Here is a 12,457-nt window from a genome sequence, read left to right as displayed (position 1 = left end):
ATTTTTTCTGTTTTTGCCATAAAGGACCCCGCACAATTTATATGAAAAAAAAAAGCTCGGTTAATTTCCTTGAATTTTTTATATATTGTAATACTTACAGCCGTAATGAAAAATTACAATTATTGCCCACGTGTCATTATTGGCCACGCGTCATTATTGGCCACGTCATTATTGACCACGTTAATATTGGCCACGCGTGATATTGCCCACGTCAATAATGGCCATGTCAATATTGACCACGTCATTATTGCCCACGCGTCATTATTGCCCACGTCACTATTGACCACGCGTCATTATTGCCCACGTCAATATTAATCAATTTTTTTGCTTGGCGTGGAAAGTTGCAAACCCATGTGGTGCAGAGAAATGCTTTGCACACACACACACACACACACACACACACACACACGGGGGGGGTGCAAGGGGGGGGCCTTCGGCCCCCCTCCCGCACCCACCCCGTCTAAGTCGCAAACCCATATACAGTAATGACGTGGGCAATAGTGACGCGTGGGCAATAGTGACGTGGGAAATAATGACGCGTGGGCAATAATGACGTGGTCAATATTGACGCGTGGCCAATATTGACGTGGCCATTATTGACGTAGGCAATATCACGCGTGGCCAATATTGACGTGGTCAATAATGACGCGTGGTCAATAATGACATGGCCAATCCACTCCGTGGTCAATCGGAATCGTGGTCAATAATGACGTGGCCAATCGGAACCGTGGCCAATATTGACGTTGGCAAACGGGACGCTCCCATACTGGCGGCTGACGTGGACTACGAAGTGCGGCACGTCTACCAGTGGTGATCCTGGGCACCACTTCGACGATGATGCGCGGCGGAGGAGCTGGGCCATACACCCGTAGCGGTTCCAAGGTCGGGCGTAGAGGCGGTGATGTGGTTGCTGGTGGCCGCCGCGGCCTGACTGGTGGCGGTTCGGTTAGCCAGGCGTTTTTCTCGGTGTTCCGCCGGTCCGAAGGTTGCACCAGCCGTCCCTTGCGGTAGCCTACCAGCGCGACCTTGGATGCCGGTGGTTCCGGCGGTGGTGCGGTGTTGGTGACGGGCCGATCGAATCCGGGTTGCCCCGGATCGTATTCCTCGGGCTCCTCCAGGAAAGCGTTTATCGCAGCCAGGATCTCGTCTCGGTCCATTGTCTCGAGCGAAGTGAAGTCTCCTTCGTTTCGCGCCTTCGGTAAGGCTCTGCTGGCCCCCCTCTTTTTTCGGTCATTTTGTTATCGGGTCGTTGTCTTTTATTCCTCGGATGTGTTTACATCTTCGGCGACGGCTGCTTGCGGAGACCTTTAAATCCTGTTTATGTAAGTGCCGGTACCATTTTCCGGTTGAGCCCCGTAGATCGACGGGGGAGATAATGCGACGCACCTCCAGGGGTCCAACGAATTTTGGCGCTAATTTGGCATTAAACACGTCCGCGCGTTTGGAGAGGGGGTGGTCACGCTTCCACACCCATTCCCCTATTTTCGGTCGCCAGTCGCGGCGGTGCAGGTTATAGTATTTTTCCTGATGTTGGAAGGCGCGCGCGGTCTTAATTCGTACGAGCTCGTACGCTTCCTGCAAGCGCTGCTGCAGCGTGTGTCGCGGTGTTCGCCCCTCGGCAAGCTCGGTGGGCCGCCGTAATTCGCGCCCGTAGAGGAGGCGTATAGCCTGTGGCGTCGTGTCGCGCGGTGTTATACGCGAACTGGAACTCCCCGATATGCTCGTCCCAGACGCGGTGATTACGACGGACGTATTGCGCTATCATCGTTTTTAATCACGCGATTCGTACGCTCGACGGGGTTACAGTGGGGAGCGTACGCCGGGGCCAGACGGTAGCGGATGCCGCTTTTTACAAGTAGCTGCTCAAACAACGACGACCGCAGCTGAGTTCCGTTATCAGAGAGGATCTTCTAAGGGCATCCATGGCGGAGGATAATGGCTTCGGAGAGGCTGGAGACGACGCTGCTCGCGGAAGCGCGTCGCAGCGTGCGCACCTCGAGCCACCGGGTGAATCGGTCCTGCATCGTCAGCACCCAGGTGTTTCCCCAAGTGGTTCACGGCAGCGGGCCGACCAGGTCGATGGTCACCTGCTGCCAGGGCCGCATGACCGTGGTGGGGTGTTACAGGCCGGTGGGGCGCGTCTGAGCGGGCTTACGCGCCAAGCATTCGCGGCAGCGGCGGCCATATCGCGAGATTTCGCCGAACATACCCGGCCAGTAATAATGTTCCGCAATGCGCGCGATCGTCTTTGCGACCCCCAAGTGTCCCGCGGTCGGCTCGTCGTGGTACCGCCGCAGAAGCTCGTCGCGTTCTTTCGTGGGTACGCACTCTTTCCACTGAGTCTCCGGTGGGGTGTCTCTAAAATCCAATGTGTGGAGTATGTGTTTGCGAAGGCGGTTCCCTTCTATCCGGAGATCGGGGTATTCGCGTGGTGCGTTCTTTACAGCTCGCCACGTGCGACGGTACCACGCGCAGTCCGGTAAGGTGACGGCATGCGCGGCATGCTGGCGAGAGAGCGCGTCTGCCACGCGGTTCAATGTGCCCTTACGATACTGAATTTCAAAATTGTATTGCTGGAGTTCGAATGCTCAGCGTCCGAGTCGTCCGGTCGCCGAGTCAATGTGACTCAGAGACCGTAAGGACTTGTGGTCGGTGATGACTTTAAACCGGTACCCTTGCAAATAGCAGCGCATTCTCCGTATGCCCCAAACGACCGCGAGACACTCTAACTCGGTCGCGCTGTAGTTCCGCTCGGCGGAATTTAATGTGCGGCTAGCGTACGCGATGACCCGCTCCCTTTCGGGAAAGTTCTGCGTCAGTACGGCGCCCAGCCCCGTCGTGCTCGCGTCGGTTTGCAGAACGAACTGCCGGGAGAAATCGGGACAGGCAAGCACCGGGGCGGTGATCAGGGTGCGCTTGAGGTCTTCGAATGCCTCCCGGTGCGCCGCGCCCCATTCCCATTGCGCATTCTTTTTAGTCAGGGCGGTTAAGGGTGCCGCGACGGAGGCGAAGTTCTTCACGAACCGACGATACCACGACGCGATCCCGAGGAACTGGCGTACTTGTTTCACGTTTCTCGGGGGTTCCCACTCCGCGATGGCCTTGGTCTTGTCGGGGTCGGTGCGTATTCCCTTGCGGTCCACCGCATGCCCCAAGTATGTGAGCCGGTCGACACAGAACTTGCATTTATCGGGGTTCAAGCGGAGGTGCGCCTCGCGGAGACGGCGGAATACTTCCTGTATCGTCCGGATATGTTTGTCGAACGTGCCGTTAACGATGATAACATCGTCCAGATATACGAACACGTGCGGCTCGAGCTCAGGTCCCAGGACCGCGTCGAGCAGGCGTTGGAACGTCGCGGGGGCGGAATGCAGGCCGAACGGCATCACCCGAAACTGAAATAAGCCCTTCCCGGGGACGGTGAACGCGGTCACCGGGCAGCTCGCGGCGTCGAGTGGCACCTGCCAGTACCCGTTTTTAGGTCTAGCGTGGTCAGGTACTTCGTCCCGCGGAGCTTGTCGAGCGTGGCGGTAATCTGCGGCAACGGGTAGGCGTCCGGTTCGGTGACCTCGTTCACGCGGCGGAAATCTACGCAGAATCGCTGCTTGCCGTCTTTTTTCTTGACAATCACGATCGGGGAGCTCCACGCGCTGCGAGAGGGTTCAATCACCCCCTCGCGGAGCATCCCCTCTACCTCGGTGTCGATGATGGCCTGCATCGCCGGGTTGCGCGGTCGGTATCGCTGTTTAATCGGTGGGTGCTTACGTACACGGATCGTGTGCTGGACGCGGTCGGTAGGTCCGCGTATGTCCTCAAAGAGCGGTAGTTCCGTATTTAAGAATTCTCGAAGGCGCCGTTGTTCGACTGGGGTGAGCCCCCCGTGGCACGCCCCCGCCACCTGCCGTGGCGTGATGGCGTAGGCGCGCCTGATCGGCGGCGGAGGGATGGCTTGGCGCAGCCGTGCCCAAAAATCGACGACGGCCAGGATTTCGGCGTCGAGGCCCGGCATGATCTGAAAGTCGTGCCAGACCTCGGGGCCGGACGTCGCAATCGGTAGGGTCATATAGCCCGTTATGTGAGTGCTTGACCCGTCGGCCAGGTGGACGCGGCCGGTGGCTGGTGTTTTGTTGGAAATCCGTCGGTCTTTAGTAGACAGCGGCGGTCTGGGGGCTGATGAAGGAGGCCGGTGTCCAGAAGCGCGAGGAACGGGCGGCCGCGGATTCGTAGCGGTAGGTGCGGTCGCGGTTTATAAATTATTTGGAGGGACGGGGCGCGACCGCGCTTTCCTCGGCCCTGGTGGCGTATGACAATCCCTTGTTAGTACTCCGTCTTTTCCACACTGCGAGCAGAATTTCCGCGGTATGCGTCGGCAATCGAACCTTGTGTGCCCGCGCTGCTTGCACCGCCAGCAGCATTCATTTTTGTCATAGCTTGTCGCGGCGGCGGTAACTTCCCTTTGCGGGGTCTGTCGCGCCTTGCACTGCTCTTCAAGTGCCTCGAAGTTCTCGGCGTGTGTTAATAAATCATTCGGGCGATGGATTTCCTCGCGGCGTACGTATAATTTGTAGCGCGGCTCCATGTTTTCATATAGCATGTCGAGCTGTTCGATAGTTGAGTAGCCCCCCGCGCGTCGCATCATTGTTAGTATTTCGGTCGCGAATTTCCAGTATTTTTCCCCCGGTTTTTGTGTGCGTGCTTGGATTTCGCGGTGAAGTTGCGCGATGTAGCGGCGGGGCAGGTAGTAGTCGCGGAATTCGCGCACAAAATCGTCCCATACCCCTCAGTTTTGCCGGTTGTTTCGGTACCAGAGGAGAGCCTCTCTTTTTAGCAGTTCGGGGAGCCCGCGGAGCAACTGGCGGTCGTCGTATTCATATCCGGTTTTTAATTCGTCTATCCGTTTCAGAAAAGACATCGGATCTTTCCCGTCAAAGTGGCACTTTCGTATCTGGTTCATTGCTTTGGCGGTTGATTCGCGGGTGTTCTCGGTTGCGGGAGTGTCGATTATAATGCGCGGTGCGTCCGTTGATGGTCCCGGCGGTAACGGTGTGGCGGGAAATTCCCCCGGGTGTTGCGTGACGTATTCGCTTAGGCGACGGCGGATTTCGTCTAATGTTCCGTTTGTGTCTAGACCGAGTTGGCGTAGCGTGACGATCAGTTCGTTTTTTGGCGTGAGATAAATCTACGTTTTCGGCATTTCTTGTCGCGCTGGTCTATTGTCTCACGGCACGTTTCCCGGTCTCTGTTCGGGCGCCAATGTAACGGACCGTATTTCCTACGCGGACTAGCTCGCAGGGATCAGGTGTAAAAAGGTTCCTGAGACAATAGACTCGTTTTTACGGAATAAAAGATAATATATATTTTAACGAGATCTTTGATATGTACAATCTATTTACAATGGTGTAAGCGTGTCGGTGTGTGTATCGTGTGTTGTTCGGCGGAATGGTTATTTACAGGTGAGATGTGTGTGTATGTATGTCTGTGTATTTCGTGTGTCGCGGGACAAAACAGCTGTTCGCTGTCGGGCGCGTAGCTAGCTCGGTGATGGTCGCGGTGCGGCGACGGGCCGGCGGGCAATGCCCTTGCGCGTGAAGCGGCGTTTCGTGGCGCGATGAGGCGAGCGGTGTGGCGGGCGGTAATCGCCGGAGCCTCGAGATCGGCGGTGCGGGGTGAAGCGGGGGGGTTGTGCTGCTGCGCGGTGATTTTTCGACTTGCGTCTGGTGATCGAGGAAACGCCAGTCGATCTTGAGATCTCTCGAGGGAGACGGAGAACTCTCCACCCCCGTTGTGTTCGAGCCGAGTGATCGGGCGACTAAGGAAAGTCCGTAGCCGAGAACTCTCGGCGAAGGTGGAGTACACTCTATACTCTGCTACGGAGGCGAACTAGGAGTTTAGAATGCGAGCGGTACCGAGAGCTCTCGGTTAAGGCAGAGAACACTCTACCCTAATTACTGGTCGCAGGAAGCTTCTCAGGAGCGTCGGGATCGGAATCCAACGTACGGTCGGAGCGAGAAGTGTCGCAGTCTCCACCGGAGCGGCTTTTTATACCCGCTCGGGTGGAGGATCGGGGATCCTCGTGGATCTTCGGATTTCCCCGCACTCGCTCCCCTCCCGATTAGGACGGGCCGGTGCCCGTTTGTGCGGTCCGGCGGGTGTTCGGCCGGACCGCGCGCAGTCGGTGATGCCGGCGGACAAGAGGTTCGTTACATATGTTTTGCAAAATTTAATTGCTTTTATAAAAAATAATATAATTGCGTCAGTTTATATTATAATATAAATGTCATTTATATTATAGATGATTGACAAAATAAAAATTTAAAATAAAAATTTTATTTCTTTTAAATTATTTTTATCAACAGTACATATACTAAATTTAGGACAAATTTTTATGAACTAATTAAATTTAAATTATATTATTTTATTTTATTCTTACTTGCCTCTGGTAGGTTTTGAACCCGGGACTTTAGGATTACAAACCTTGTACTCTATCTGCTATGCCAATTTGACTCATCGATATGGGTACTTGTTATTGTCTACATATACCTATATGTTATAAAGTTTATAACATATAGGTATATGTAGACAATAACAAGTACCCATATCGATGAGTCAAATTGGCATAGCAGATAGAGTACAAGGTTTGTAATCCTAAAGTCCCGGGTTCAAAATCTACCAGAGGCAAGTAAGAATAAAATAAAATAATATAATTTAAATTTAATTAGTTCATAAAAATTTGTCCTAAATTTAGTATATGTACTGTTGATAAAAATAATTTAAAAGAAATAAAATTTTTATTTTAAATTTTTATTTTGTCAATCATCTATCGGGGCTCCATGAAGCCTCTACTAATGATCCACGAAACGTCCGTCAGTCATCCATCGAGGCTCCGTGAAGTCTCTACTAATGATCCACACAACGTCTAATAGACCTCTTTGACGACCTCTAATGGAGGTCTAATGGACGTCCACAATGCGGAACTGTGGATTTCTAATGTCCATTCTAACGTCCATTAGACGTCTACTAGAGGTTTTATGTCTATGTGGGGACGCACAGTGGACTGGACCATATACCGTAACCGAAAAACATTCTGATGTAAATTACACAATAAAAAAAAGAAGAACGACAACCCGCGTACACGTGAATCGATTAAAAGCATTCATAGAAGCAAAATTAAAATTTTTAATATGTGTAAGTGCGATTACAGACAGTCAATTTAGTGCATACAAGCGAACGCACTTTTCATGGTGCATACTTATGTCAATGTCATTGTATTGATTTGTTTAAAAAAATTTTTTTTTTCTCCCTGCAAGGGAGGGACGTGGTAGCCCACAAATATAACTTCGCATTTTAGCCTATAACACAAGATTGTAATTTTATTAATAGCGTTCGTCTACAGCGGACACAATACAATGTATCTATGTATGCGTGTACGTAAAAAAAAAAAGATTTCTTGTTAGGGCTATAAATTATGTAACATTATATTGCGCAAAAAAATTTCTACGCGAAAACATTATATTGAACACTTTGCGAAAACTTATGCGTAAACGTTTGCGAAAACTCAGCCTCCTCGTTTTCTTCTTAATAAGAGGGAGGAATGTTATGAGTGTGATGCATTCACACAAGAAATGTCGCAAGCGATATAAGGTGTCAAATGACACCTCGCACGCGAACATCGCCCGGCCTACATACCGGGCGTCGCACCGGGCAATGCATCCAATTGCTTAATAAACAACACCCAAAATTTTCTGATTTTGGGGTGGAATCTGCATAGCTAGCAATTGTTGGCTAAGCAAAACTAAAGGCCAGTGACCGGGAAGTACCCTCCCCGGTTATACACCAAAAATCGTAAACACCGAGGTACAGACAACGAGCGGGTTTTGCTACACATTATACAGCGACGAACGTATGTCGCTCATCCTTTTATATTTGTCACGGGTATTAACGAATTAAGTCAGTGTAACTCAGTGTAATCAAGATAGAAAATATATACACATTGTTATACGACAATCGGCTACAATCTCTCAAGAAATCTGACCCGAGGAGTATCGGACGATCCCAAATACCTGTGTTCCTCTATCCAATAAGGGCCACAACACTGTTAACGCAAGTACAATGTTAATACTGCAATAACATATAGTATTGCATTAAGTAGGCAGTCCTCAATTACATATCTTATTGGATACATTAAATTTTTTTGCAATGTATATATGGTTTTACGTCCATATCAGGTGTATTAATTGATTTTGAGACAGCTATAAGAAAATCAATATATCTATCCGTTTGGAGTCAATGTTAATTACAACCAAACGATATATTGATTTTCTACACCTGACTCATTAATATTATGTACTTTAATATTATGTACATTAATATTATGTATTTTTTATTTCTATTTTCTGTATATACCTTTTTAATATTTCTTTTTTTCTTCTTACTCCTGCTTCCTCTATTTCTTTCTTTCTTTTTTTAATATAATGCTCATGTTCTTTAACCTTAAATAAAAACATTTAGATATAATAAAAGTAAAAACGCAACTAAGTCATATTAAAAATTCGAAATTTTGACAAAACAAGTTTTATGTTGTAAACAAAGGAAAAAAAGCAAAAAACATTTCAAAGAAAAAAATTTTTTAATTATTTTCAAAAATTATATACATATATACAAATATTGTTTATAGAAATAAAATACTTAATGTTATAAAGAATTAAGCTTTCTTACTTCTCCGTCTCTCTCTCTCTCTCTCTCTCTCTCTCTCTCTCTCTCTCTCTCATACTTTTTATTCGTCTCTATTTTCTTTTTCCCTGATTTTCTGTAAGTATTTCAATGTTTTTAAATCAACCATCAAAACTGACAGTTTGACAGCTAAAAATGTCACGAAAGTTTGACAGCTGGAAATGACACGAAGTGAAGAAAGTCACTACGCACTTAACAACAAGATAGCGAGACAGCCAATCAGCATCTCGGAAAAACGATGACAAAATCAATAACATGCCTTTTTTAGAGAGGGATAAAATCTAAGTTAATTTTTTAATGTGGCTGATGTCTCCAATACGAACAAATATAAAATTTACAAAAGTAAATCATGTAATATTTTTTAAATAAAGACGTCTTATCCACAATTCGTACTCATATATATATTTTTTTACTATAAAAGTATTTTTTCGGTTTGCAAGTTACTCTGTTGTTTTTCAAAAAATTTTACCTCAAAAACATGTATTTTGGATTAATATTCAATTTTATTTAACCAAGATATAGGGCTTCAAAAAATTAAAATCCCAATTTGCATCTGTGATTACAGTGACCTAAATCGGAGTGTAGTATTAGGTAATTTAGCTTGATACTTTTATATAAAATGTATTAAAAAATTGACGTAAAGAAAACACATAGTTGCCTCTAAAAAATTACACATTATATTTTTTTCATATAAATAAAATGGTATATAATGTTTGAGATTCAAACAAATCGTCGATCTCAACAACTCTCGCTCGCGGCGTGAGATCGGTTTGCGCACCATCAAGCGTCGATACCCTGGACCTCACGTGGCCAGCGAGCGCTTGGAATGTGGCGGGTGAGCGATATCCTGAGCGAGAGCAAGGGATGGTGTGGTACATCGCATGTTCCGTCAGTCTAAGTTGGTCGATCTCCGTCGAAACACCCTATCGTATAGTAGCGACGGGACCCTGACATAGTCTTAAATTTGAGAGCCGTCGGCTCTCCGATTCCTTTTCTATCGTCGCGTATCTCGTTCGGGAAATTGGTTCCCCGCTTCGCGTCATCTCTCATTCGCCGTTCGGACAAGTGCAAGTGCGCGAAGAATAATTTCGCTGCGTTATCCCGTCGGGATAACAGAGAAGCAAATCGATCTCCTTCCGACGCCGGCCCGCTGCTTCGAGATATCGTTCCGCGCCGCCGCGAGCGTCAACACAACGATAAATCGTTGCGCGACACGAGACGTCAATCGCATTCCCGTATTTGGTGAAAATAAGTGACTGATGTCGTTGATAATTATATCGCAATTTGAGTAACTTCGCTCCTCTCCTCGTTCCTTCAGCGGATACTCATATCCGCGCTATCCACGGCGCACGCTCAACTCGTGAGCGAGTTCCGGTATTCCCGTCGGAACGATCGCGTCGCGATCGAGATCTCGAACACTTAATAACTAGCTTCCGTTTATTATTTATTAAATATTTCATATTACATTCAAATACAATTGAACTGCGTTGTGACAGTTTTACTTTACATTTATTGCAACAAACATTACATTCTAAAAAGTATACTTATAAATTAATAACTAATACAACTATTCATATATTCAATCACTTAATGATGATTCTCCTTATAGAAACGTAAGCCGCAATAACCGCAAGTATGATTGCCTGGTTTATCCTGTACAGAAAAGAAAAAACAAGTCTGTTTTTAGAAATAAAATTCGTTGTATTATAATCTAACATACTTTTCATTTCATAAACATTTGAAAAGTATCCACAGTCAATTTACACAGTTTTTGATGGAAATGTTTTACATAATTTTATGATCTTAAAATGAATATCCTTAAATTGATTTTCATCAACGGACATTTAAAGCCACATAAAAAATTAAATAAATTTATAAAATATACTTTATTTTTAAATAATTTTTAGTTAACCTTAATATTAACTTTGACTTCTAAAAATTACTAACCATTTTTATCAGTCATTTGTTATAAAAAATAATAAACAAAAACAGCTCCATAAATAAAATGTAATTTTCTGACAGTGAAAAATTGAAAACCCCTGTTAACCTAGATACAATCATAAACCTAGATTGCGTTCCAAAATTCTTTGTCAGTACTAAAAATCTACAGTTACGTTAAGTACATTATAGATTTCCAATACTTGCAGGATGTATCGGAATGTAATCCTATCTTTGCCCCACAAGGGAGAGAATAGGATGACTCTCGTTTCACGTGGAAAATCAAAAACCCGCATGGAATAGAACAATTATGGCTCCTGTACATTGGACGCTTGCCGCGCGGTGGAAGTTGTTGATACAACTAACGTGCACCGCGTGAAAAAAGTTAAACTCAATCTAACTTTAGCTATTGTGTCGCATTTTTGCATCCGCACCCGAAAGGAAAGCAGAGGAGAGATGTGAATCTCGTTTCACGTGGAAAGTCGAAAATCTATGTAGAACAAAACAATTATTGACGTAGTTTTGTGCCATGTAAATCATCCAAAACTTACAATGTAATCTTTTCATTCAAATATTTTTAATTATCAATATGAACAAATATGCGTAACTAAGCAGTACGCAGTATACGCTTTAGCGTAGGGCGCAAAATTTAGAAGGTGCTATGCAGCGATGCCAGTTCAGATGCTCACGTTAGCAGGGCTACACGAACGGTGGAAGATCTGTTGTCTCTCTCCTTTTCTGGGTAACGCTAAAAACAGAAATTTTTGCATTTTGTCTTTTCAACTTTGTTATCAGGGTGCACGATTGATTTCCAGCGTAGGGGTGTCTAAGTCAGTCGTAACGGCCCCGCAAATATATAATAAAAATATTTTTTTAATGTTATTAATTAAAACATAACAGACACACACAAAAAATAAATTGTGTCCGGCGGACTAAACTATGATATCCTTACGTTTTTGAAGTGGCTGAATCTGAATCCGAAGCCCGTTTCGGCCCATCATTTTTTCTTAACCTCAAAAATTACCACTAAAATGACATTTTAAACTATAATCTTGACGATTGAAACTACACTCAGCAGCAAAAAAGGGGTACACTTAAAATTTCGGAAAATTTTACGAAACTTTAAATGATCATAACTAGGTAAATAATAAAAATAAAAATTTTTCTCGAAAAGGAAAATAAAGCTTGAAGTATCCACTTTAAGAATATTTTAATAGCAATTATGCGTGGCTATTTTTTTCAAAATGGCGGATGACAAAGTTAGAGGATGCAAAATTGATAAATAAAGATCTGAGTTTGCGGCGGTGCATGACGTAAATCAGGTGTCACAGTCCAGTGAAATAAAATGCAAATAAAAATATAGAGCATTAGCTTTAAAATGCTTTTTTACAGAATTCGATGCGGTCATTTTTTGCTGAGTAATTAAAATTTGAATTAAAAAAGCTTTTCTCTTTAAACTTGCATAACTCAGCAAAAAATTATCGTATCAAGCTCCGTAAAAAAGCATTTTAAAGACAATACTCTATACTTTTAGATGTTTTTCGTTCCATTTGGCTGTGACACCTACTTTACGCCACGCGTTGTAAGCTCGAATACTTATTTATCAACTTTGCATGCTCTTTCTTTGTCATCTACTATTTTGAAAAATTTTTGCTTACAATTTTAATACAAATTTCGAAAAGTATGGTTTCAAAGCTTTCAAATCGTTTTTGAAATTTTGTGCTAGGGCAATTAGGTGTCGAGATGTTCAATTTTGAATTTGTAACAAGGTCGATTCATCAAGGCTTAA

General features: G+C 45.4%; 1 protein-coding gene across 2 annotated transcripts in view; it reads right to left on the bottom strand.

Annotated features, from left to right (window-relative positions):
* Positions 1-10,157: 10,157 nt before the first annotated feature.
* Positions 10,158-12,457, bottom strand: part of LOC105833072 (NADH dehydrogenase [ubiquinone] iron-sulfur protein 6, mitochondrial) — a 14,406-nt gene continuing 12,106 nt past the window's right edge. Inside the window, exons 3-4 of one of the 2 annotated variants that reach the window (XM_036289566.1) lie at positions 11,358-11,416; positions 10,158-10,383 (exon numbers count right to left, since the gene is read on the bottom strand). In XM_036289566.1, coding sequence (XP_036145459.1) covers positions 10,314-10,383; positions 11,358-11,416 — 129 coding nt within the window. In that variant the 3' untranslated portion in view covers positions 10,158-10,313. The remainder of the gene's footprint in view (positions 10,384-11,357; positions 11,417-12,457) is intronic. The other variant, XM_012674497.2, reaches the window with a different exon arrangement.

This window comes from Monomorium pharaonis, chromosome 7 (assembly GCF_013373865.1).
Source record: "Monomorium pharaonis isolate MP-MQ-018 chromosome 7, ASM1337386v2, whole genome shotgun sequence".
Lineage (NCBI taxonomy): Eukaryota > Metazoa > Arthropoda > Insecta > Hymenoptera > Formicidae > Monomorium > Monomorium pharaonis.
The sequence above is the reverse complement of the archived record's forward strand: the minus strand, read 5'-3'. Positions and strand labels throughout refer to the sequence as shown.